Source organism: Rhipicephalus microplus, chromosome X, assembly GCF_043290135.1.
Source record: "Rhipicephalus microplus isolate Deutch F79 chromosome X, USDA_Rmic, whole genome shotgun sequence".
Lineage (NCBI taxonomy): Eukaryota > Metazoa > Arthropoda > Arachnida > Ixodida > Ixodidae > Rhipicephalus > Rhipicephalus microplus.
Genome location: NC_134710.1, coordinates 418,319,835 through 418,346,766, shown reverse-complemented (window position 1 = coordinate 418,346,766; position 26,932 = coordinate 418,319,835). Strand labels below are relative to the sequence as shown.

Sequence of the window (26,932 nt, the reverse complement as noted above, 5' to 3'; positions counted from 1 at the left end):
TTTATCTCTCCACTCTCACTTGCTCTCCCATAGCAACAGCTGCAGGTGTTCAACACCGACAAAATTTCAAGGCCGAAGGGCTGTTGCAGTGACGTCAGCGGGTGGGGACTCAGTTACGCCGCGAATGCGGCGGAAAGCCAGTATTTTGTTCACGTTTTAGGAGAACCAACGCTCCTGTTGTCGCAGCTGCTGTGGCTAAATTGGGCGGATTAAAAGATGGAGGAAAAAAAATCTTACTGAGCATGCTCAGCAATATTTCGGGGCATAACTGGGCCCCCACCCTCTGACGTCACTGCGGCAGCCCTTCGGCCTTAAAATATATTAGGTGTTGAGGTGTTGCAAGCGGAGTAGCGGAGAGTGAGTGGAGAGGAGGAACGCTCTCTGGCATGCGACGCATCACTGGAGCTTGGCGGAGCTCCCGTGTGTGTTGAGAGAGTGTAAGAGAAGGTAGGTGCAGTGATTCACCGCTCCTTCTCTTGCGTTCACTCTCTCTCCTCCGTGCGCCCCACTCTCCAGTTCGCTAGCTCGTAAGTATATATACATGGAGTGAAGTCCGCGCCTCACTCTAGACCGTTCACTGGCTGATTAATGTGTAAATAAAGAGTTTCAGTACAAATCCTCGTCTCGTCATAAATTTACGCCATTAAAATACTACGGCATACTCTCGGCGCAATAAATGCATTCAAATTTTCTCACAATATCCTTCGGAGAGGGGGGTAACTTTTTTTTTACTGGAAAAAACGTATGAGTTTTCTTTGCTTATGTTTTCGGCAATATTTCATGCAGGCTTCTCTCGATCCCAGGGCACTGTCCGCAGCTCTTGAATGTTTACACTTGTATAGCTTTAAGGAAAAAAGAAAAGCAAAATTTTTACATGTCAATTAAACTTCTGCATGCAAAGCACTAGCCTTAACATTTCCTCTCGAGTTTGATTTCATGAGTTGCGATTCTCGGTTGCAGCACATATATTCCAGAATCAGGTTCTATATCTGTGCATGTTAACAAGTCTGTGTTAATGATTAACTAAGAGGCTTGTTAAAAAATCTGTGGTTCACAGAACATACTCATGTAGGAGCTGCTTTAGTACAGGACCAGGTTGATTGGCAGATTGAGAGAGGCCCTTGCCTTGCAGGGGGCTTAGTTAAGCTGATGGTGATCACTCAACCTTTATAGTTTGTGCCCTTCTTTGTGGCCAGACTGCAACATTTTTGCTAAAATTGTGGTTGCAGCTTTGATTTGCACGTTTGACATTTGCTTTGCAACTAGGCAGTGTATTCACCCAAATGTAGCAATCACGATTGTAATGCTACCAATGACTTTCCAAGAGAAAAAATTGAACAAAAGCGGGACTTGTGTGCATTATTGCACTTTTTAGACAACTTGAATTTTGGTATTCGATTGTAACGAGAGGGTTGGCTTCAGGCAGCAAAAATCTGGAAACCCTTGCATTACAGTCCAGTAATTATGGTGATAACAAAAGCAAAAAAGAAAAAAACTAGACATCAATGCTAAGTGATGAATAGTTCGCTATTATCGCTATTATTACTCAATGCTAAGCACTATAATATCAATCCAGAGATGCAGGTAACTAAGCAAACCTCTTGGTTTAAAAGCTCCAAGAAGCATGCAGTGACCTCATTTTGAACAGCTAGTGGACTGAAAAAATATTCAAACAAAGTGCAATTTGACGTAAAGGGAGCTCGTTTAAGTATGATTATCTCTAGTGACACACATGCCACAAAAAGAGAGAGTGATAACTTCTGTTTGCTTGCGTATTTTTCACGTTCAAGAATATGATTCTCTGCTGGGACGAAAGAAGTAGTTCAGTTCGTCAAGTTGATTCTTAGACTGCTGTTAGTTGTGTGCTGTCACCCGTTCACTTATTCGGGCCTAAAGAAGTGTTACACAGTAACAGCTAGTTCATTCAACATTCCCTTGTTTATTCAGAATATTGGATAATTCAGACCTGTTCTCTCGTCCTAGTATATATATATATATATATATATATATATACATATATCACAAACATAAACCATACATAAATATATAGCACATATCAAATATAAATCTCGAAGCACAGCGAGACATTAAAGCATCAAAAACGTCATTCGGAAACATGGCCCAAACCTGCTCCTATACTGGCCATACCGGGAATAGACACACATAATAGATGTCCTGGATTAATCCACAATTGCATTGCTAGTTCGTAATAACTTATTAGATCAAAACATGTTTCGGCTTAAGACACAGTGTCTGAGCCACATTTACATAAGGAACGATGTTACAAATTAAAAGAACTGTGGCTCCTAGATCTTGGATTCATGTATTTCTCAAGAAAATGAAAGTGCATTGATGAAACAGACATTTTTTAAGTTTTTTCTTGATACTTTCGATAACTCTGCATTTCGTTGATTAAAACAGTTTCTCCAGCCCTGTGAAATTTCAATTACACTGCTTTTACTCTATCATTATTTATTGAATGACATCTTCTGTTCTGAGAGAACTGACGAACATTCACTTGTAGCGAGATGGTACAACTAAATCCATACGAATCTGTCTAGCTTCAGGCTACGAATGAATGTTTGTCAATGATCTCTTTCGTCACCCTTCCGCCATCTTGTGAGATTCTGCAGAGCTCATTTTAAATGTTATGTTCTGTAGCTATTTCTCCTGACGACTTTGAAAAGAAGCTTCAGAGAGAAGAGAGGATCCGAAGGTCGGCTGCTCTTCGAACAGGTGACTTTTCAAACGTAAGTGCTTTCGTTTGAGCAAACAGTGAAATAACTTTCCTTTTTTTGTGAGGAGGCAATATTTGTTGACCAGTTCATACACAGTACGTTCATCTGCAGATCCTCTGAAGGAATCGTACAATATTTTTGGAATATTTTGAGTAGTTATATCTGGTAATATATTGTCTTGATCCACTGGTGTCAATTTATGCATTACGTATTGCAATTATATGCTTATAATTATCCAGAAGCCTGAATGTTTTATTACACATCATGATTAACATGCTAAATGTTTTTGCTCAATCTGAACAATTTCTATGTTAAAACATTTGTTTGACGGCTCTAGGAAATATTTCAGAATTGTGATGCGGCATGCTGTAACACTTGGGATAAGTAATTTCCAACAAAGGCTGTGATAGATATACACACATGAAATCACTCTTCACTCACTGCATGCTTTCCACAGTTTGTCACTGAGATCAAGAAATCTTGCTACATAATTATTAAAATGCATAAAGATAAATCATGCACCAGCAATTATTTTTAATGCGCATAGTCGCTGACAAACCTGTCTTAAATTTTTCGAAGTTGCCACCAATAGCATGGCTTCCATAGTCCCCAAATATGTAAGGTATAGTACTTCTTTTATCGGTGCTTTCAAGGCAGTAAGTTAACATTTTATATGTATACTAGTACTTCAAAGCAGGCTAAATGCGAGGGTTCAACCTTTTACATTTCACTTCAACACATTAATTCAAAACGTTGCCTGCATATCATCCCTGGCATTCTCATTCTGTCCTCATCATATATAAACACTGCAAGTGACCTATTCTTTTTCTACACAACCCCAAAAGTGGGGATATAGTCTACTTCCATTGACCATAATATTTCTGATGGTCACAAGATACTAGTTGAGAGAAATATACACTTTATTCAAGTTTATTGTCATATTGTAGATGAGGCCAACATTTTAACAGCCATGAATAGCTGAATAAATATAGTATTTACTTGCGTAATGAACACACTTTTTTTCTAGAAAAATCGGAGCAAAGTTGGGTAGCATTTATTTTGCTGGGAATATACTGTGAAAACTTTTTCGGTATGAGCAAAAAAATGCGGTGATGCAAAAAATTTAGGTTGCTCAGCTTCTTTGCTGCACTTCAGTCATCTTTGGTGGTTGAATGCCCCATCTTATGCAAGCTGTTCCCACACGGCCCCACCGCGGTGGTCTAGTGGCTAAGATACTCAGCTGCTGACCCGCAGGTCGCGGGTTCGAATCCCGGCTGCGGTGGCTGCATTTCTGATGAAGGCGGAAATGCAGCCACCGCATTTCTGATGAAGGCGGAAATGCTACACCTTCTTGTAGGCCCGTGTGTTCAGATTTTGGTGCACGTTAAAGAACCTCAGGTGTCGAAATTTCCGGAGCCCTCCACTACGGCGTCTCTCATACTCATATCGTGGTTTCGGGACGTTAAACTCCACATACCAATCAATCAATCTGTTCCCACACGACTCATGCACCCATTAAAAGCTTTTCATGGCTATCTATTCTCGCAATTGTTTAACTGCAACAGTGGTATCTGCTGCGATCTTGAGGGGTGCCCAGAAGCGTGTGCTAAAGCGCCATGTCGCACTTAGCCAACTTCATGGCAACCTCGTATGACGACCACGTCGCCGCCGTTTGCATTGCAGCAAGCTACCACCATAGCCTTAAAACAAACCGTCGATAACAAGATTAACGACTAAATACGGCAACTGCCTTGCTCTTAACCGAAGCGAGAATCGGGGACAATGTTGTGGAAGTAGTCACGATCTTTTCTAGGCGTCGCAGGTTTTCCAGAAACTTTCGACGCGATGATGACGAATGGCCTTTTGCAAAAGCCAATCCTGTCATTGCCGCTCGAAAATTGCGTGCATGTGGTTGGGCCTTAAAGTCTCGAATTTGCAGGAAGCGACCGTCGGTTGGCACAGGAAGTTTCCTCACCTTCGCTTGCTGTGTGCTTGTCAGCTATGATGTCTCTACACTCGCACCGTTCGTGAACCCTGCTGTGGCTCATAGATATTTAAAAAGACTGTGTACGTGCCACGCACAGAAACTATGCGGCGGTGCGCGAAAGTGGGGAGGCTGGGAGCCGAGGGAGGTTGGCATGATGATAAAAAAATGGGAGAGACTCAATAGGCAAGTCTTTAACCGGGACTGCAGTGGACGTGTGTAAGGGGTGCGTTTGTTACGGGGGGAAATGAAAAAAATCCAAATTTTGACAAGTGAAGTTGTGGGTGTTTATTATGTGAGAGCATTAATTACGCGAGTAAATACGGCATTACTTTCATGTAATGAATCTTCTAACAGCTATACTGCTGATGACTTATAGCTACTAATTTCACCGCTGCTACAAAAGACGCTGCAAGAAAGTCGTCGCCTACAGTCCGGCAGCAGTGCACATTGGCATCGCTTACTAAGTATACGCCTGTTTCAGGTGAGAATTTGTCTGTTGTATTCAACAGCATTTTTTTGTGATTTGTGCACTGCTGCCGGACGTGCTGTTCCTGTGTCATCGTTTGCAAGTGAACGCATTTGTGTTGGCTAACCATGTCGAAGGATGCGCGCGATACTGCTAAAGCAATCGAAGACTTACAACGAGAACTAAGAAAGGAACTTCGAGATATAAAAGATGCTTTGAACGAAGTGAAAGAACTCAGAGCAGATATTCAATCTGTAATAAAAGAAAACCAAAAGCTCAAAGCTGAAAATGACAGACTACATCGTAGAATAGAGGAGGTCGAAAGTTACCAGCGCTCAAATAATCTGGAAATTAAGGGTGTCCCATTTGATGTTGAACCCCTTGATGCGGTTAAGAAAATCTGTGGTGCCATTCAAGAGGAAATAACTTCAGATGACGTCGATATCTGTCACAGAGTACCGACTGCTCGTCATGACCAAACTAATATAGTAGTCCGATTTGTGCGCAGGACAAAGAAGCTTGCCATTCTAAGCAAGTCAAAGAAAGTTAGAATTGACAGCAAGGACCTGGGCAGCCAGACGTCTTCTGCAGTATATGTCAATGAGCACTTGACGAAACACGGAAAACAGCTTCTTGGATCAGCTATTCAGAGAAAGAAGAAAATGCGTTGGAAATTTGTCTGGACATCGGGGCAAGATATTTGCTCGTAGAAACGAAACCTCGCCTATACTAAAGATAAGAAACGCAGATGATCTCGCCAAAATGACCGTGAAAGGGGGCGGAACTGCCACAGAGTGAACATTTTTTTTTGAACATGCACAAACTGATATACGTTCGTTTAAAATGAGCACCGATACAGCAATACCTAGTGATGACTATCATGATAGCAGTTCTGCGAATGGTCTTGTTGGGGCTGCGCGCAGGTGCATAAAGGTTTTTCATTTAAACACACGCAGCATACGCCACAAGACAGATAAGATCCTCAATATATTTAGCTCCCTTACAATTAGCTTTGACTTGTTGCTGTTCTCTGAAACCTGGCTAACTGTAGGCGAAGATCCACCATATTTTGAGAACTACACTTACAATGGCGTAGTGCGTCCCGTTGGCAGAGGTGGTGGAGTGGCTATTTACGTCAAACAATCCTTAAAGCATGAAGTTGTCCCCCAATTTTCCCTGGTTAATGAAGTTGTAGAGTGCCTCATGGTTCGCTTAGAAAAATCATTCTCTGTGATCGTTTACAGACCACCTTCGGGGTGTAAAACAAAGTTTATTTAATTCATTGAAGACGTTTTTGAGTACTTGTGTCCTACTGGCTTTCCACTTGTGATAATGGGCGATGTAAACATCGATATGCTCTCTCAGGATGCAACTTCACGGCAGTTAATAGCGCTGGCAAATTCCTTTGCCTGTAATAACGTAATTTCTAAGGCAACCCGCCTAACTGCAGAGACTGCGACACTACTTGATATATGTTTGACGAACACACTCCCAACGTCTTGCGTTGCTGGATCGCTGGCAGTAGATATAAGCGATCATCTACCGATCTTTTGCACCATTCCTCCTTCCAATGGTACTTGCAAAAGCAATAAAAAAGTACGGTCTCGTCAGATCAACGCTGATATGCTTGGAATCTTCCGGTATCGTGTTATTGCAACAGACTGGAACCACGTGTTACAAGAAAGGGATGCTAACTTGGCATACAAGCTATTCATTAATAAACTCATAAAGTGTTATGATGAAGCTTTCCCGGTGTCTGTGAAGAACGCAAAACGCCAGAAAATTAGAAAACCTTGGATAAGTAATGCGCTATTTAAAAAAATTACAAAGAAGAACAACATTTACCATGCGTTTATAAAGACACGAGATATCAAATTACTCAGTGAGTTCAAAAAATACAGAAACCATCTAAATGGTGAAATAAGGCGCGCTAAATTCAGGTATTATGAGAATTTATTTAGTAGAATAAGTGATAATCCGAGCAAAATTTGGAGCGAGGTTAGAAATCTTTCTGGTCAAATAAAACAAAGCCACATTCCTAGGGTTTTGGAAAACTCTAGTGGCCTTGGTAACCGAGAGGTGGCAACGGCAATGAATAACTACTTCATAAAAAGTTGTGATTTCGATGATGCGGGGTATGACGAGGACACACAACTGCCTGTAAATGACCGTCGCTCACCTAACTCTATAGTTCTGCACACTATCTCATGTCATGAAACCGAAGAATTAATAACAAAGGTCAAAAACAATTGTGCAGCAGGTTACGATGATATTAAAGCTATACCAATAAAATACATCGCTGATGTTATATCACCTGCGTTGTCACATATTATTAATTTAACTCTTGTTACCGGCGTATTTCCTGATGAATTAAAAATAGCTCGCGCATGTCCGGTTTTCAAGGGTGGTAATGACCAAGAGATTGAAAACTACCGACCGATATTGGTACTTCCGATTCTGTCAAAATTTTTTGAAAGCGCTAATAATATTAGATTACAAAAATTTTTTGCGAAGTACAATGTAATAAGTGATGCCCAATTTGGCTTTCAAAAATGTAAATCCACCGAGCTTGCATTACTCAATATTAAAAACGAGATACTAACCAATTTTGAGAAAAAGCTATATACTCTTGGTCTCTATGTTGACTTCCGCAAAGCATTCGACACCGTGCACCACAGTGTTCTTTTAGAAAAACTTAATAACTACGGTGTCCGTGGCGTTGCCAATAGGTTAATTCAAAATTACTTAACAGACCGCTATCAGTATGTCGCTATTAATCAAGAGACATCTCCCCGTGTGAGGCTCAACAAAGGTGTCCCACTAGGATCGATATTTGGTCCTCTGTTGTTTATAGTTTATGTAAATAAATTGTGTAGACTTCTGGACTCTCCTAAGTTAATCATGTATGCTGATGACACCAATATATTTTTTGCTGGTTCATCGATCTCTCAGCTTGAAAAGTCTGTAAACACATATCTAAATAAGTTGTCTTCCTGGATTAAACTAAACAAGTTGCGGCCAAACGCGAGTAAAACTAAATATATATTGTTTGCACCCATTAATAAGCCACGGAATATAAGTTTAAGTGTCTCCTTTGAGGGTCAGACTTTAGAACAAGTCAAGGTATAGAAATGTACCTTGACTTGTTCAATAAGGAATATTGGAAATTTGGATTATTTATTACTTTCCTTGTCCCAATTGCTTGACTTGACTTGGTGTGTGGTTCCAGGAAGACCTTTCCTGGAATGAACATATAAATAAATTGGCAGCAGATCTAAGTAGAAGCGTTGGATGTATGTACAAACTATGTCCGTTATTACCACTTTGGCTAAAGAAAGCGTTATATTATACACTGATATATTCCAGGCTAAGTTATTGTGTCTTATGTTGGGGAACAACGACTCATGTACGATTCTTCTCGATGTGCTGAGTACTATCTCCGTACACATAGTATAAGAACACCGAAAACTAGAACAACCTATGGTAAACAACATATTGATTATCAAATACCGAGTCTCCTCAACAAACTGGGTGACGTACTTGACCTAAATAAGAAAACTTTCAAAAATAAGTTCAAGGAATTTCTCCTTTATAATTGTATTGAATACACTTAATACAGAAATTTGGATTATTTATTACTTTCCTTGTCCCAATTGCTTGTCCTTGACTTGGTGTGTGGTTCCAGGAAGACCTTTCCTGGAATGAACATATAAATAAATTGGCAGCAGATCTAAGTAGAAGCGTTGGATGTATGTACAAACTATGTCCGTTATTACCACTTTGGCTAAAGAAAGCGTTATATTATACACTGATATATTCCAGGCTAAGTTATTGTGTCTTATGTTGGGGAACAACGACGGCTCAAAACTATAAAACATTACTTACACTACAAAAGAAGGTACTAAGACTATTCGAGGGATATTACGGTATGCCACAAGGTCTTAGCGCACGTCCGTTATTCCCTAAATATCTCATATTACAAGCAAACCAAATATATTATTATAAGTTATTATTGTATATCCAAAGTAATAAACTTTACCCCATGTACGATTCTTCTCGATGTGCTGAGTACTATCTCCGTACACATAGTATAAGAACACCGAAAACTAGAACAACCTATGGTCAACAACATATTGATTATCAAATACCGAGTCTCCTCAACAAACTGGGTGACGTACTTGACCTAAATAGGAAAACTTTCAAAAATAGGTTCAAGGAATTTCTCCTTTATAATTGTATTGAATACACTTAATACAGAAATTTGCATTACCTATTACTTTCCTTGTCTTAATTGCTTAGAGTACACTATTTGTGTCCTTTTGTTGTTGTTTTTTATTTTTGCTTATTGTTTGTTCAAGGTGCTTAGGAATGTATGTGTCTCCAGATGCTTTCCTTACCTCACCTATTGTATATATTACGATGTTTTTTTAGGTATTTTATTACTATTTACTGTCCTGTTCTTTCTTTATATTTGTGATGGTTACATGTGTGATCAGAATTCTCAAATTGTATCTGTATATAATGATGTTCTCTAATTGCGGCTAAGTTGTGTATGACATGTTATTTTTGGTTTTTATTTTATTTTATTTTGCCAGACTGTATTTCGGAGCAAAAGCCTTCGTCAGGCTATGTAGCCTTTTGCTTTTGCTTCGTTTTTTCTGTTGCACGTACAGAAAATAAAATAAATTGAAATTGAAATTGAAAGCTTTTCATTTTGTTCTCCTGCAAAGGTCCGCACCCATTAAGGCCAAACTGTGCAGTGTGTTGGGTATAGATATTGGAGTCAGTGGCAGCTGAATGCAGAAACGTTGTGTTGGTTCACAGAATAAGATGTTTCACTATGGGGATTCATGTATGAAATTCATTCCCATTTGTGGCAATTATGTACGAATGGGGATGGAAGGCAAAAGCTCTTGAATACTTCAATTTACACAGTGCATGGTACAAAGCATTTGAGGTTCAGAGTAGTAGGGTCCTTGATTGAAGAGGCCGAATGATCAGATTTTCACCTCTGCACATAAATTTTCATGATTTTTGTCCCCGAAAACTTCAGCATGCGCGGCTCACCGTGAAATCTTATTTGTCACAGGTACTTACTAACAAGTAAAGTTATATTAATGCTTTGTAAGGTGACTAAAAATTTTTGGCTCTCTCTCATAGATTCACAAAGCTGCATGAAGTTGTAAAAGGGGTCAGGACACCCAATTTTCTATCATAATCTGTGTTACATGGTATCCTTGAGCATTCGCAAATCAGATCATGAAATTTCGGTGCATTTATTCAAGCACCTAATTTATAAATGAGTGTCTTTATGAACACGCTAGTGGCTTGAGATTTCGGCAGCGCTGGTGCACTCTAGGGCAGTGATGTAAGAAGCAGTGCAAGGGCCTGCATTAAGTCGAGTGTTCAATTTTCTGATGCGCATGTACTTGAAGTATTCAAGGTTTCGTCAGATTGGCACTGAAGTATTACTGTTTGTAGCGGCTGGAGCTTCGGGGAAAGATGACTGCTCCACTTCTTTCAACATCACGTCACATGTGCTATGGCAAAATGTCTGTCTCCAGCAGTGAGTTAAAGTTCCTAAAAGTTACTACGTTAGCGTCATTCGTGTCAATGCACCAGGCACCTTCTCTCCCCTATGCGTTGTAGGATGCAAATGAAGTTAGTTGAGCTGTAAAGCTTGAGGAACATGGCTATTGGACGAAAAAGGGCTTGCGCAATTTTTCTGCTAGAGCACCCGAGGGCGCTGCGGTTATATTTGACACAATACAAAAAGTTTGGGAAATGACGAAGATGTAATATAGCGATATATGGCAACGTAATGTGTAGGAATGCAAGAGGCGTGTTTTATTGGTGTCTGACAGCTTGAAAATGTATGGTTTGCAATTTCTTAGTGTGCGAAAGTGCTCACTTCAAGGCTTGTGCAAATATTCGAACGCTTCAAATATTCGAAAGAATAATAAAGTATTCGAATTCACTTTGATTGAAATTTAAATTATTGAAAATTCCGAAGTATTCGCAATGAAAGAATTGGTGTATATTAGTCCTCATGTAACTGCCTGTAAAGATAGTTTCATTGCAGTGTAAGAATGCTAAGCCGTGAATTCACTTATTCAAACAAAAATACACTTTGCCTCGAAGCGCCCCCCCCCCCTCAAATTTAAAGGGGCCCTGCAACACTTAATGAGCATGAACAGAAAATGCTACTGATTGCAAGTCGAGGCTACTGAGTAACTACCGAGAACACGCAAGCCAAATATTATAGCTAAGCACGCATCTTACGATTCATAATAAATTCGCAAAATTAGCTGAAAATTGCTCTTTTCTCGACAAATGATGCTACAAGATCACATATCACTCATAACAGCCACTGTACCTGCCACTGGCCTATTTGGGCATGGCACGCTCGGTCGTTACTGGGGCAACTGCGAGATGCCGTCACTTGTAGCAACTGCAGCGTAGAACAAATTTTTGCAACTCCAAAAACTTAATTTGAGCGCACACGAGACACTCACACGCTCACCCAGGCATCAAACATAAAAAAAAAATAAGGACCACTGTGTAAGTGCGCCTTCGCTATCTTTGTTCCCAAGTGAATCCCAGTTCATGAGCTCTGGGCTGTTAGAGGGAAAAATTGTATGTCTTGATAGTATGTGCTGTTGGCCTTCTATGATGTTAATGCATGTGCCTCATGTTACCTTCAAATCAATTCATCATATTAGGAAGCTTACAGGCTCGTTATGATAGCTTTTATGCTTAAGTATGATAAATTTTAAAGTGTTACGATTTACACCCTACAGAAAGTCAAATCCTACTACTGTTGAGTTCTTTCCCCTTCCTTTGAGTGAAAAAAAGATGCATTTGCATAGAGGCCCTATTTAAGTTAAAAAAAATATTGTGCAGGTCAGTTGGGTCACGATAAATATGCCCAATTTCTTTGTATGCCATATATACTATTCGAATGAGATTCGAAATTATTCGACCACAATCACTATTCGCTTGTAATTCGCTTTTAACCTAAAATTCACCATTTGCACAAGTCTACTCGCTTGTGATGGCAGCATCCCTACAAAGTCAGCGGCGCTAAGAAATCGCTAACCTTTTAAAGTGGCACACTGGTTTCTTAGGGGATTATGCGAGTGCCATCTTGTCTGTTCGCACCTTTATTAGTGCTTGGTACGTGGTCAACCACATCTCAGTCTGTCCATACGGTAGTTCTGAATTTTTCGGTGTGCCAACTTACTGTGCCAATGATGGCAAACTCGAGCACAACTGCGGAAAGTTGTTTTTACTGCAGCGTAAAAACATCAGTTGTTTCCTGCTGGACACGCTAGAGGTACTGCTGCAGCAGCTCCTAGGAGAAAAGGCAGAGGCAAACGGACGAAGTTGACGTTCCTTTATATATTTAGTGACTTTGCGGTTTGTCCAAACGGAAATATTTTTTCTTTTACAGCCCACTTTTCATATCTATACACTTGGCTACCAATAACTAGAAATCACTTAATTGGAATTGTCGCTTCATTGGAAGTGGAATGGAGGTCCCGTCAGTTTTGCATGCAATTCAATAGAAAGAAATGCTCATAAATTGGAAGCTAGAAGTCCGAAATTTAAGTTAATTCAAATTTTTAATCAAATTCCCGCAGAAATTGTAATATTATTTGATAAATTTGCTAGTTTTAAGGTGCAAAATAACGATTTCAGTGTAGCCGGCACTCGAAGGCATCCCAGCAGACCACAGCACCACAGTTCAACACTTCCTGCATCTTAACGGCGCCGTTGGCATCGCAGTAAATCCCCTATACCTACGAAAAAGTACAGCATTCTTTTGATCTGCGCCGCTTTCTTCTCTACCCGCCAGAGCTTCTTGTCTCTTCGGGTGGATGTGGCGAAAAACCGGTTTTTGCCGCTCGGCATTATGTTGGATGCGCCAAAGCGCCACTGTGTTGCTTGTTCGCGCATGCAAAGTTGAGGACGTGCGAAGTGCACGCGTGCATCTCACTAGTCGTTTTTTACGATGCCGGGTTGCTCTGTGAAAATCTGTAAATGTCTTATGACACTTGCTTTGTACTTTTGCAACATATCTCCCATTTCATTAAATTATGGAAATAAAAAACATTTCCAAAAAATATACTTGTTGAGTGCAATTTTTGGTGAAGCGGCCGCCACTGAACATGCGCGTTTTAAGTGTGACACTTGTATACAATGAGTAGGGAGATGTTATTGGTTTAATAAGACTGGTTCTATTTTTATTTGTTTATTATTATAGACAGAAAATAAATTATTTATTAACCATGCATTGAACGATTGAGGAACGTCATATCATTCATAGACGTGAACTGCAGCAATGCATGATGGGGCGTGTTGTCGTGAAATAGCAGAAATATGCATTCAGCAGTTGCCTGCGTACCTGTTTTTCACGTGAAAGCATTTCTCTCAAAAGTAGGTAATGTTTCGATTTTGATGATTATCGCGGCTGTTCTCAAGCACAGCCTCTGTCTGCAACAACGTCTCGTGCGCTCCTTTGAAATTGTCACAATACATATGATGATGTGCCAAAGTTTTCATTGCTTTAAGGTGATACTGTGCATTGAGTTCACAAAATACATCGCTATAGGCGCGGAGTAATTTTGACAGTGTTGACGCAACTGCGTTTTTCGTATTCTACACCAGAGCACCATCTTGGCCGCCAGCAATTAGAAATTAATTACCTTGAGCAAGCATTACCTTTATCACCCACATTATCTGCAACTCCCATGAAAACATGTAAAACCTAAAGAAAATGGTAACAAACTGTACCGAAGAGGACAAACATTTTAGAACGGCGTACTGGAAGCACAAATTATTGGACAGGCAAAGAAGAGGTAGCATGTGAAACGTCACGAAGTTTTGAGCAAGCACTTTCATGGACTTTGTTGACATTGCTGCAGTTATAAAATATCGAGATAGTTTGTACGTACGGGAACTATTTATTTCCAAACGGTTATGTATATCAGCGCCGTACGTACGGGAACTGTTTATTTCCAAACGGTTGCGTATATCAGCGCCAGATACGCAAGGAAACACTACCCTGAAAAAGAAGTTTAAACGACGTGCGATTCGCTACAGCTTGTGCATGACTTGCAGCAGCTCTTCTGCCATAATATCGATGGTGAGCGCATCCAGTCTTGCTGAGAAAATCAATGCAGAAGAATCATTACTTAAAGCCATATGCAAGGCATGGCCACAGCTGTACAGGAGCGGCTCTAACTAATGCAGAAGCGGGGGCACACCACCGACTCGAAAGCAAACTGCAAGCTCCTGGCGGGTAACAGGGGGCATCATTGTTGCAATCGAAAGGAAAAAAAACAATGCACCGGAGAGGAGGCAGCAAGGGGAAGAGTAGATGGCGGTACTTTTACGAAGTATGGGGCTTTACATCGCAGCTGCTTAGAGCGCCTCAGACCATGAAGCGGTGAGGCAATTCTGCGAGCGGCCTGTGCAGTGACAAGCGCTGAGCCTAACCGTTTATCTCATTGAGCGGACAGCGTTTCCACATGCAACGGAAGTCTACATGTATTTCAGGTGCAGTCATGACTATGGCAACTCGCGGGCCCCATCGATTGCTAGACTTAGCGACGAAAGTCAAAATTTTAAAACAAGTGGAAGTAGCAGGCACCCCCAAGCAAGATATCGCCTGGAAATACGGCATCAAGCATAACACCCTGTCAAACATCCTCAAGAGCAAGTGCTCGTTGCTGGACACGTTTGAAAATGAAAATGACCAGTTTAAGTTGTCTTGCAAGAGGATGTGCACTGGTGCCCACCCATAGATGGAGCAAGCGTTGCTCGTCTGGATTCGAGAGGCACGAAGCAACCAACTTCCGCTCAAGGGTGAGATCAATGCAGCGAAAGCCTCATGGCTTGCGACCATGCTAGGCATCGAGAACTTCGCTTCACCCGATTGATGGCTTACACGCTTTAAGCAACAACATGATATGGTGTTTAAAAGCGTGAATGGAGATAGGGCTGCCATCGACGCGGCAACATTTGCAATGTGGAGAGAAGGTAAGCTTCACAGCTACTTGGACGAATATCAGTGGCAAAATATCTTCAATGCCGATGAGACGGCACTTTTTTTACAGAATGTTGCCAAAGAAGACGCTGACCTTCAAAGACGATGACTGCGCAGAAGGTAAGCGGAGTAAAGTGTCAGTGCTGATGGTGGCCAACATGACAGGCTCTGAGCGATGTCGCCTGCTCGTAATCAGGAAAGCCGTTAAGCCTAGATGTTTTAAGGGTGTGAAAATGTTGCCTGTAGACTTAGGCGTCTAACAGGAAAGTGTGGATGACCGCAGACATATTCAAAGATTGGCTAATGAAATTGGATCGCAAGTTCATGTTAGCAAAACGCAAAGTGTTGCTGCTTGTGGACCAGTGTAGTGCGCACATAATGTGCCACCCTTGAGTGCCATCCATCTCGCTTACTTGCCAGCGAACACTACATCAGTGTTACAACCTATGGACCAGGGGATTATAATGAACGTGATAGTACTTTATCGGAAACATCTTCTTGAGCGGACGGTGTTGTGTATGGACAATTCAACACAATATGAGGTGAGCCTTAGCAGCGCTATACATACGCTGGTGTGAGCGTTGGGTCGCGTAAGGACGAGACCATGGCGAACTGCATTAAGGCGTGCGGTTTCATTGCAAGTGCTGCAGATGATTCGTTTTATATCGCAGGGGAAGCAGACACAAGTGAGATTGAAGTTGACAGTCTCCTGCCAGCTCTTGGTGACGTCTCTTTCGAAGAATACGTTGCTACTGACAGTGCCGTAGAAACGTGCAGTGCGTTGACGGACGCTGAGATCATCAAAATGGTTCGGCCTAGCGAGGATAGTCATGAAATTGAGGTGGACGACAACGACGTTGAAAGTGAGCCACAACCGCGAGCTGCTGATGGATCTGTGGGCCTTGCCCTCGCGCAGCGGTTTTTTGCTGCTGACAGCATCGCCGAGGAAGCTTTTGGGCACATATTCAGACTGCAAGACTTCTTTCTGCTGCAAGATTTAGCAGGCAAAGGCAAACTTCAATGACCGATTTTTGCGCAAACTGCTTTGAAATAAATGTATTTTTGATTCGTTGTGGTTAATTTAAATTTTTCGCCAGTTCCCATGAACTTCGTATCAATGAGAGTCGGCTGTATAGACATATCAGATCCTATACTTCTAGTTTTTGCTGAAAACCACATATTGTTGGGTGACCATGTCTCACTCCTTCAAAGCTTCCTTTAGATCAAAGAAACGTAGGTCAATTTACATAGCAGATTTTCTGGAAGTGTCACAGAGATCAGGGCCCGGATTCACAAAACTCACTTACGAAAACATTTTTGCGCAAGAGAAATTTTCTTGCGTAAGTCGATTCACGAAACGAAAAAACGTTGTAAGAGGCCATAGTTGTCACATCGGCCGCTGCAAATGAAGCGCGCTGTGACTGCCCTTGAACATGTCAGCGATGGTGATGCAGTTGCTATATTTGCTTACGTTACCGAAAAGTGCTCGTAAGTGGATTAACGAAGCGAAATTGTGCGTAAAAACAGCATGGCTGAGAAAAAATCCCAAGAGTGGTCCGGACCACTCTGAGGAACAATGTGGCTACTTAGAACCTGCTGCCACAGTGGTATACTTTGGTGCCCTGGCTGGTTTTGAGTTAATTCACGCCCATCAAGGGCTGCCTGATGGCTGCTGGTGCGTTTTTATTTCTTTCGGCGCTTTGAGTTTCACGTGTTGTTTCCCTTGTACGCAGTGGATAGTGTTGACAACCACCATCGTCCAATAAGTTCGAAGTCGCAGTAATTGAAGAATTCTATTGGGCGTCAATGGCATAAAACTACGCATGTAAAGATTTGTGGTTGGTTGAAAACCAATGTGATACGTGAATGGTCGGTGAATTCGAACGCGACATGAAATAGGATCAACCTTATTTGTTATGTTGTTGTGTTGCGCCCCATCTCATCCAATTAAAAGTGCGACTCGAGATCCTTGCCTCATTGGTGGAAATTACCACCAAAGAGGTTAATGGGAGCACAATCTTTGCACGCTATTGAAAATAAAAATGAGAAGAAGTTTTCAGTGAGTGGTTCCTAAAGTTTGTGCTCTAGTGTACTTTCATTGGCTCTAACTGTCCAATGGTTGCGATCTCTGAAATACAGCTGTCGATACACTTTGGGACGATCTGGAACAAAGCATACTTTGTAAACCAAAGCGTATTAGGGGTGCGCATGATTACGCATGGAACTACAAACAAATCATGCATCTTCACCTTCACTGTTCAGACACCGATATGGACCGTGATACCATGGCAAGCAATCGGAATGAAATGACCCTAGTAACTTTGTATGACACCAAAAATATGCCAACTCTCACGATTCTAGAGCAAACCTTGGCTGAATTCATCCCTTCGTCAATTACCAGCCATTTAACTTGGCGCACGAACATCATTCAAAAGTAGAGCGAGCCACTGACATGTATTTTGTGCGACGCAGCGACCACTTGACCTGAGAATAATAGCGTTGCGAAGGCGAATCCCCTGTCGCATGCTCTGATCGAAGCAGACGACAAACGTGAGCAGACGACGGCTTGGCCGACAGGCACAGCTTGTGATTGGTTGTGAAGCAATACCCTCTACATCAGCTCACTCCGTGACGTTGCCAAGACGCTTCTTTCATCTGGCGCGCCTGTGCTGTTCGTCATATCACCCCCCTCGCACATAAGAGAAAATTTTGTCACGCCGTGAAAATAGTGCAAGTACTTTCTAAGAGATCTCTTATCATTATATGTGCTGCGCAGTTGTCGAAAACAACATGGCGTCGTAAACAGCATATCGGTCGGTGCGACTTTCAGCAAACGCTTCTCGCACGAGTTACTTCAGCGTTTGACCGGATGTGTTGTGATTACAGCAGCTCTTTCGGTGCGTGTAAGCAGTGCGGAAAGCTGTGGCAGTGCAATGGTGTACGGTGAAGCGCAGTGAAGCCTGTGCGTCGGTGTGGTTATCAAGCGGGGATGGGCGTCGATGTATCGACGGCAACTAGCACTCGAGAAGCCTGCAATGTGTGTTTGTGTGCCGGTAACAGTTCGTTCGCTTGACTTTCCAGTCTCTCAGTTTGGTGCTGTGCGACATTTCGGATTGACAGCGTTTTGACACGTTACTTGAGTGACCCCAAGTACGTACGGAAACGTATGAACTACGCGCTCGCTTCTTGCTTCGCCAATAGTTAGCCCGTACGCTTCTATTTACTTGAGAGCAATGTACTGTTCGGGAGTGAAACGATGTTCGTTGTGAACAGTGGTGCTGTGTTGACGTTCCAAGACTTGTGAACAAGCTGTGCTCATGTGACCGAAAATTGAAAGACAGCGTTGATAACTGTTTTGCCCTGCGAAATCGTGGTGGGGCAGCTTGGCGCTTTTGTTTGTTAAGTCGTCACTTCTCCTTTTTGTGATAACCATAGTCCTAGCGCTGTGATGTGATCAACCAAAACTGCGAGATGCTACATTCTGTTGTGGATCGTGTTACTTTGGAAGCGCGCCTAGACTGTTCTTCGGTAACAAATTGAGAGTTCTATGTGGCAGCGAGAGCCCGTGAACGTCAAGCTTCCCTCCAGCCCCCCAAAAAAGCAAAGATTTCACCGGTGCCTTGCTTTGGATGAAGTTGTAGGCCAATATCGCCTAACTACAGGTTTCCGAGTTCGTCTGGCCATCGTTTTGCACGGCACTAGAGCCTTGACAACAGCCGGTCATGGCCAGTTCTTACACTTTATCAATGGACGTGCACGCCTGGCCAGCCCTTCATTGCTGTCATTGGCAGCTTCCAGTCTGCAGATGCCCTTTGCCTGTTGGCCGTACTTGGTTCCTTATGACACCGACGGCTACTAAATGCTGCCATCGGTAAGTTCACCTTGCAGAACTAAATTTCACCGGTACTATAATTCACGCAGTTCTATAACCTGTGCAAGTTTTTAAGCCCATCAGATGTAATGTTCCTCTATGGTAAGTTGAAGCATGAAAAATTTACTACTGTTATATACATACATATATTATGGAGCAAATACATAAAAAGTTTTTTTGTGATTTGATACAAGTGAGCTCTTGTTTGATTATGAGGTTGGGCCTGTCGATTGACCACGTTTGATAGTTAGAAAGTTAATGTGAATTTATTTTTCAGGAGCCAGGTTGCACTTAAAAAATTCATGTTATTTTGGAAAATTAGTTCTATAAACGATTACCACTGTGGTAGTACTATACTTCAGTAGGACATACATATTGCGGTACGTAAATTTTACATGGGGCTTCAGTTTATTTCAAAGTGATTATAGCAGATTTTGGTCCCTTTAACGAAGTGATAGCTTCCTCAAATAAGTATTAGAAGTGAGTGCTTTTAATGATTGTTTTTAAATATCTCGTTTTTGGCTCTTCACAGATCGCAGAGATTGGTTTGTTAAGGTCCTGTGATGCATCGGTTGCACATTCTGGCACATCAATCCTCATCATTACTTGGAGCACCTGTACAAAAATAAGAAGGACACGTTCTCCCTAACTGTGCAAGCCTATGTCACTGCTCGGACTGTTATCATTCAGCGGAAGTGGCGTGGAAGCATGCATGGCAGCCTCATCTGGAAGGACTGCAATCTGCTTGGGAGCTTCGAGGGCACCGAACTGCCTAACGGCTGGCTGCAAGGTTAGTTTTTCTTTAATACATACGATTACGTGAACACCACTTACTGTGCACAAATTGAAAACCCAAGCATGGTTGCTTTCAGTGGATACCTGTAATATTCTTACACATAATTCTTATTCAACATTTACAGAACTAAATTGCAAGATAATTGAGAATGTTGAAAGCTGGAAGCCTGCAGCTTATGAATGAAACTCCAATAATCTGAGACTCAAAAGCTTGTGCTTTGAAACGAGCACAAACACTTTGATTCCTTATTGAGCTCTCGAGCTTGTGACTTCCTCTGTGGATTGAGTGCTCTGGAAGGAAATAGCAAGTGGGTGAAAATTGCCTTGCTGTTCACAACTTGCAAGGAGAAAGACCTATTGAAGAAGCCTCAGATGACTTAGGGCCAGTAACTGCATCTTTTACCTAAAGTAGCTTTTTCTCTCTCAGTGCTGTTGCTTGTGTTTCAGCCGAACATGTTCACCACGATTGCATAGTGATATATATTTTTCTACAAATTTTACCTGACCTAAGTATGCATTGTTGATCTCTAAAGGTGACGTTCAGTGTGTTTCAAAGCCATGGCTTCTCATTTCTCTGTCTGCGGCTAGCCTATTTCAGCAGCAGAGCGATGCAGCTAGCACACATGCAATCCAAGTCATGGAGCGCTCCTTTGGTGTTCTGTGCAGGACACAGCATATCCATCCGGCAAGACACTGGTATCAACAATAATGGTGAGTGTTGGTAGCACCTGTAGGCGCCCGTTGTGTTTGTTGCGTATGATTATTTCTCCTGATGAAGTGCATTTTTGAAAGGTTTTCTTCATTTAGAATAATAGATGTCAGTAACAAGCACACTCATAATCCACAAGTTCTTTGTGTCTTCTAGACTGCCCATTTTCTCCTATATGTGGTATGGCGAGCTGGCTATGTTAGACAGCCTTAAAGTTATCAACATTGGCTGTTGTGTTGTAATGCAGTCTAACTTGTGTTTCTTAGTGAACTTATTTGTGGTCTACTTCTCGCACCTAGTGTAAAGTCGAAATAAAAGAAACTCCCTTGGCTTTTTATGCCTGTCAGAAGTTCCATGCCTTCATCTATAACATTGTGGTTTTGCTCTTGTATCATAATAAACATATTTTCAGCCTTCACTGTTTGTGTGTGCGTGTGTTGAGGCTTGTCATTGACTTCTGAAAATACAATATTTGTAAATATGAGCACATAATTGACAACTATACACTCTTGCATGTAGCACGGTTGTAACAATAATCTGTATTTTTCTAAGTTCCAGCAGTAACAAGGGGTTCGGGGCTCCACGGTCATGAACAGTGTATCAAGAACAGAGCACAGAAGACCAACAAGTATAAAGGGACTGCCAGTGACTGTTCTCCTGCTCAAAGTTTACAACAGCAGAAAGAGCACATTGTGATGTCAGGAGCAGCTGCTGCTTAACTTCTTAGCAGTGCATTATTCAGCAGTTCATTTGCTTGCATTCGAAATTATTTAAATTTTGCATGGAAGATATCAAACTATGACACTAATTTAAAGGCTGCTGTAGTGTTAGTGGGCAAATATTTTTGAGCTGAAGTTTTTAACATGTGTGTTAAGTGCCTGTGTGCCTCTACATTTACATGCCAGAAATCACAGCATGTATTGTCTCCAACGGTAACTGTGTTTGCATTCTTTGTAGTACAAGAAATAAAGCCATGGATGCAGTAATCATGTACTTAGTCGATGTAATCCTTCAGTGTACACTCAATTGTATAGCACCAATGATGCCATGAGTGTATAAGCTCTGGGAAGTGAATCTATGTGGATTATTTTATTTGGAAGGAAGAGGATCATCACTACTCCTAGTATATCTTAACAGTAGATTTTAGTGCTTGGGTATTATCCCACTGCCTGTCCGTCCTTCAACAGTCTACTTATCTACTGTATAAGTGTAAGTTTTTAAATGTATACTTTGCTTGGATAGGTTTGTTCATAATGTAATGCAAGTGACTTATCATCTATGCAGCTCTACTCAGACTAGAAATAAAAGTATTTATTTTTATATGTTGCTATAGCATGCATTCACTTATGTTTTTCTAGGTGCCTGTACAATTGTTTAGCCCTACAAAAGTGCTGGTATACTCTAATATTGAATGTGGTATCTTAAAATAGTTTGTTAGTGGAAGTAAGAATGTGTTTACAACCAATATTACTATCCTCAGATGAACTGTGAAAACTCTGTGGAAATTTATTTACAGTTTTTGAACGTTGTGAAGGCAAAAGTTATGTTCTTTTATTGTGGTCCCAGTTTCATGCAAATGACACATAATTACTTTGCAGTGGCATAGTATTAGTTGTTTTTTTATACATGTGACGTATGAGGCGATCATTGATAGAAGCAGAGAAGGAAGAAGTGCAGAGTAGAATAAACATGGCGTATGAGCCAGACCATGTCTCCCATTCATCATAGCGTCACACAAGTCGACAGGATGAAGACCTCCCAGCCACTTCATCAGTGTCTCATCATCGACGCAGTTCTACACAAGACGCCCTGACCATACATCGACTACGGAATCAGCTCCTAGCCGCACACAGCAACCAGCACCATGACAGAATCATCGACCGACCTTCCCATCCCTAAGTACACCGGAGCAGCGGACGATGGACCTGTACAGGACTGGTTCGACCTGTTCGAGTTCCACGCTACCGCTGCATCTTGGTCGGAACGGGAGATGGTTACGAACTTCAGTGACTACGTCACCGGTGAGGCATTCAAATTTTACCTAATTCACATATTCGAGAACGACGAGTCATGGCAAAAAATCGAAGAGGAGATGATTACCCGTTTTAGCGACTATGACCGAGACCTACTCACTGCCAACCATCAAGAGACAACCGCGCACTATCGTCGATTTCCTAAGCAGTCCCCAACCATTCGAAAGCCCAGTGCGCATCGACAACTGCCTCAAGACGAAGCGGCACATGAGTTTACACACAGAAGGCCATGCGTATATTGGGAAAAACCTAACCGTCAAGCGCGCATCCCTTCTGCACGAAAGTCGGCATTTGAGAAGTCATCGCTTCAGCATATGACCCGAGACGTTGCCCAACCACCTGATGCCGTTCGCTCTTCGTCTGGCATACGTGGTCCACCACCTGGGTTTTCATCACGCTGTTCTTCAAGCGCTCCTAGCGCTCACCATTTGCCTTATAAGGACGCCGTATTTATGGTAGATGACCTGGCGCATCGGGAAAATACCCTGTCGAGCCATGCTCCTTCCACACGGGTTCATGCATCGCCATCCAGTCCATACACACTCGACAGTGGAAGAAACACCGAAGGCTCCGACGCATCGAACATCGCACGCTACAATGCGCCAGAGCCTCCTATAGTTAACAGGGTAGAAGAAGCTTCTGAAGAACTTTCTACCAATTCAGAAGCATTATCTTCCATGCCCGAAGTGCATGACAACAGCCCACAAACTACTAGCTGCCGACTTGGCCCCACATCAAGTTGTGAAGAAAACGAGCGCGATGTTCAAGAAGGGATCTCAGCGCAATGCGTTCCACAGCAACAGCAGCAACGCCAGCAAAAGCAAGTCCAAGAATCGCAGACACTCCAACGGATACACCGACAAAAACGACGACGCCAAGTCAGCCTCTTAAAACAAATTCAAGACTTCAGGCATTTTCGCATAAGGGATCGGTGTCAGAAACGCATTTGGCACAAAATATCAAGACTGCGCCTAAGATTACAGCTTCGAAACCTCACGAAACACCGCACAAGACAAGAAGTCACCTGTTCTACCACGCAAAGATTCAGACACCATCCCATTAGTTCACGACAACGGAGCCAACGCCACAGAAAACTGCAAAAGAGACAGAACGCTATAATTTGTACAATGCACGAACATAGACATATTTCCTTGAACTTCAGTTCTTGTACACGCAGGCTGCAAGCACTAATTCTGTCTCAGCCGCGACACAGAATACAGCGCGTACGACAGAGGATTCTGCGCCTACGACATTCGACCTTAAAGTGCTCCAAGGACTTCCAACCTTGTTCGTTCCTCGCTGGTGATCAAGTCACGTCATGGTCAGTGCAGTTTTGCAAGACGCGGTTACCTTGTCCAGAACGCCACAGCCAACCTCGCCCACCAGAACTACCCCATTTGCCGGACTGCTGCACTCTTTTCTGAAGTTTTGCGAGTTTACGGAACACCACGGGGCCATGAAACCAATTGTGCATTTTGACATTTGTGACTTCTCAACCTCTCCTTGTTTATTTTTTGTTGTGCGTAATTCATGCGTTCTTTCGGGGGGAGGGGGAATCGTGTGACGTATGAGGCGATCATTGATAGAAGCAGAGAAGGAAGAAGTGCAGAGTAGAATAAACATGGCGTATGAGCCAGACCACGTCTCCCATTTGAAGCTCTAATGGAAGGAACTTCTTGTCATATATGATCTTGTTTTTCTCGTGATATGCTACTGAATTGCGGACTGCGTTTGTACGAGCTTCCTGCAGATTTTCGGTAATGCCTGGAAGAAGATAGGGATACGATGGTGTGCCATACATAAGAAAGCAGGGTGGGTAGCCTGTGACTTCGTGAGGCGTTCTATTGTACTCGTCGACAACGTCCGAGAGGAGACGCGGCCACGGTTTTCGGGGTTCATCGTTGATCTTGCATCGGAGGCGAGTAACGATCGTCTGATTAGTGCGCTCGTTTAGGCCATTACACTGCGGGCGTTGTGAGCTTGTTAAAAGCTGATGAATATTGTTGTGCTTGAGAAACTGCTTGAATTTGCCGGCAGTGAATCCTGTGCCGCGGTCGGAAAGGAACTTCCGCGGCTTTCCAGCAGCGAAGATACTCTTCAGGCAAGAGATGTACGCGTCGCAAGTCTCATTCTTGTGTGCGAAAGCCCAGACATAGCGGGTGGCATGATCAACGGCTAAGTGAATAAATCTTTTGGATGAGCCGTAATTGCCAAAACCTCCGATAGTGTCCATGGCCTGAAGATCAAACGGTTGTTCCGCTGGTGGCAAAGACTCCAAGGAACCAAATCGTTTGTTCTTCGGTTTCTTGCAGCGCTGGCAGGTATCGCAGTGGCGTATGTACTCGCTCACGTCGGTGATGATGTCGGGCCAATAGTACTGTGGAGAGAGAAGCCGCAGCGTCTTCTTTACCCCGACATGACCGAAAGCGTCGTGAGCTTTTTGGAGAATATAAGACCGGAGGGCAAAAGGCACATAGACTTTTCGTATTCCCCTGCGTGTCACTATACTCAGTCCGTTCTCAATGGTATGCTTTCCGGGTGGTTTGTCGTTGTCATGCTCTCGCAGTTGCTCAGCAGATAGGAGTTGAACTACCGGGCTTCGGGATAGTGCATCAGCTTCAATGTTGTCGATGCCCTTTTGCTGTTTGATGTTCACGTCGTACATGGAGAGTTTCAAGGACCACCGGAAAAGTCGGCCTCGGCGATTCTTGATGCTTTTAAGCCACTGCAACGCTGCGTGATCTGTGATCACAGTGAAAGGTTTCCCGTGTAGATAGCAGTGCCATTTATCGATGGCGTCAATAATTGCCAAACATTCGAGTTCTGTGATGGCGTAATTAATTTCGTGTTTTAGTAACTTTCGTGAATGGTATGCGATTGGGTGCTCTCTACCTTCATCATCAGCCTGCTTCAAGACGGCGCCGATACCTCTGTTGGATGCATCGCAGTATAGCACACAAGGCTTAGTGGCATCGTAGATGTTAAGGATTGGCTCTTCCGTCACGCATTTCTTGAGCTGAGTGAAAGCCAGTTCACACTCCGCATCCCAGTTCCAGGTGGCGTCTTTGCTGAGCAGGCGCGTCAGTGGGTGAGCGATTTGACTGAAGTGGTCGATGTATCGCCGGTAAACATTGACAGTGCCGAGAAAACGCTGCAACTCTTTAGGGCGTGATGGTGTCGGAAACCGTAAGATTGCGTCCACGTTGCTTTGCTTTGGAGTGACGGTGCCATGGGAAACCTTGTGTCCCAGGTACTCAATGGAGGTTCGAGCGAATTGACATTTCTTTAATTTCAGCTTGACGCCTTCGCTTTTGAAAGCTTTCAAAACGCCCTCCAGATGCCTCAGATGGTCTGGAAACGTGTCAGAGTAGACAACGTCATCGAAGTAATTCGTGACGTTCTGCAAACGGTGTTTTGCTAATACGAATTTGACAGCCCGTTCGAAGGTGGCCGGAGCATTCCGAAGGCCGAAAGGCATGACGAGCCACTCGTAGTGACCGGTACGTGTGACAAACGCCGTTTTAGGAATGTCATCAGGGTGAATCTTCACGTGCCAGTAACCTGACGTTATGTCTAATGTCGAAAAGTACGTAGATTTCCCCAGAGAATCGAGAACGTCATCGATGCGAGGGATGGGCTGATAATCAGGCACCGTCAATTCGTTCAGCTTGCGGTAGTCGATGCAGAAGCGCGTGCGTCCTTCCCCTTTTTTCTCTGCCATAAGTGCTGGCGCAGCGTATGGGGAGGTAGATAGTCGTATGACACCTTGCTTGAGAAGCTCATTGATCTGTCTGTCCATTTCAACGCTGTCAGTTTCGGAGCATCGATAGGGAGCTCTACGAATGGGAACATTGTTGTTGAGATGAATGCGATGCATTTCGCCGTTGATGCAACCAATGTCTGTCTGTGACTTGGAAAAAATGTCATCATACTTGTGGATAAGCTGCTTCAATGCCAACTGTTGAGTTTTATTTAGATGCAGTACATCACAAACTTCAACACCTTGCAAAGACGCGCCCTTGTTAACCGTGGTTTGGTTCTGTGTACGAGAATGGAGGATGTCTTTCCCTTGGCGTAGAGTCATAGTGTCAAGGTCCAGCGACAAGTTAAAGAGGCAAGCACTATCCAAGCCAAGAAGTAAGTTGCTCTTCATGCCTTGTAGAACATGAGCCTGAATTTCTCTTGTCACTTTTCCTATCTGTACCTTTAGATTAACGCGACCCAAAGTTTTGGTAGATGATGTGACTTGTTGAACTGAGATGCATGAATTCCTCATTATTTG

At 42.7% G+C, this 26,932-nt stretch overlaps 2 protein-coding genes across 2 annotated transcripts in view; both read left to right on the top strand.

The window, feature by feature from the left end:
* LOC119186087 (adenylate kinase isoenzyme 1-like) overlaps nucleotides 1–26,932 on the top strand; it is a 60,821-nt gene that overhangs the window by 2,568 nt on the left and 31,321 nt on the right. Inside the window, exon 2 of the mRNA XM_075881812.1 lies at nucleotides 2,662–2,750. The gene's annotated coding sequence lies outside the window, so the exon portion shown is untranslated. The remainder of the gene's footprint in view (nucleotides 1–2,661; nucleotides 2,751–26,932) is intronic.
* LOC142776512 (uncharacterized) lies at nucleotides 18,005–21,518 on the top strand. The gene is made up of 4 exons (XM_075880315.1): nucleotides 18,005–19,113; nucleotides 19,646–19,903; nucleotides 20,497–20,619; nucleotides 21,170–21,518. The coding sequence occupies exons 2-4, from the start codon at nucleotides 19,822–19,824 to the stop codon at nucleotides 21,334–21,336; spliced, it is 372 nt and encodes a 123-aa protein (XP_075736430.1). The 5' UTR covers nucleotides 18,005–19,113; nucleotides 19,646–19,821; the 3' UTR covers nucleotides 21,337–21,518.

Bases quoted from the DNA above. Each gene is read 5' to 3' on its own strand.
- LOC142776512 (XM_075880315.1), top strand. From the start codon at position 19,822: ATGCATGGCAGCCTCATCTGGAAGGACTGCAATCTGCTTGGGAGCTTC. The intron at 19,904-20,496 runs GTTAGTTTTTCT...GTCTGCGGCTAG, and splicing joins GCCTAACGGCTGGCTGCAAG to CCTATTTCAGCAGCAGAGCG. The intron at 20,620-21,169 runs GTGAGTGTTGGT...TATTTTTCTAAG, and splicing joins CACTGGTATCAACAATAATG to TTCCAGCAGTAACAAGGGGT.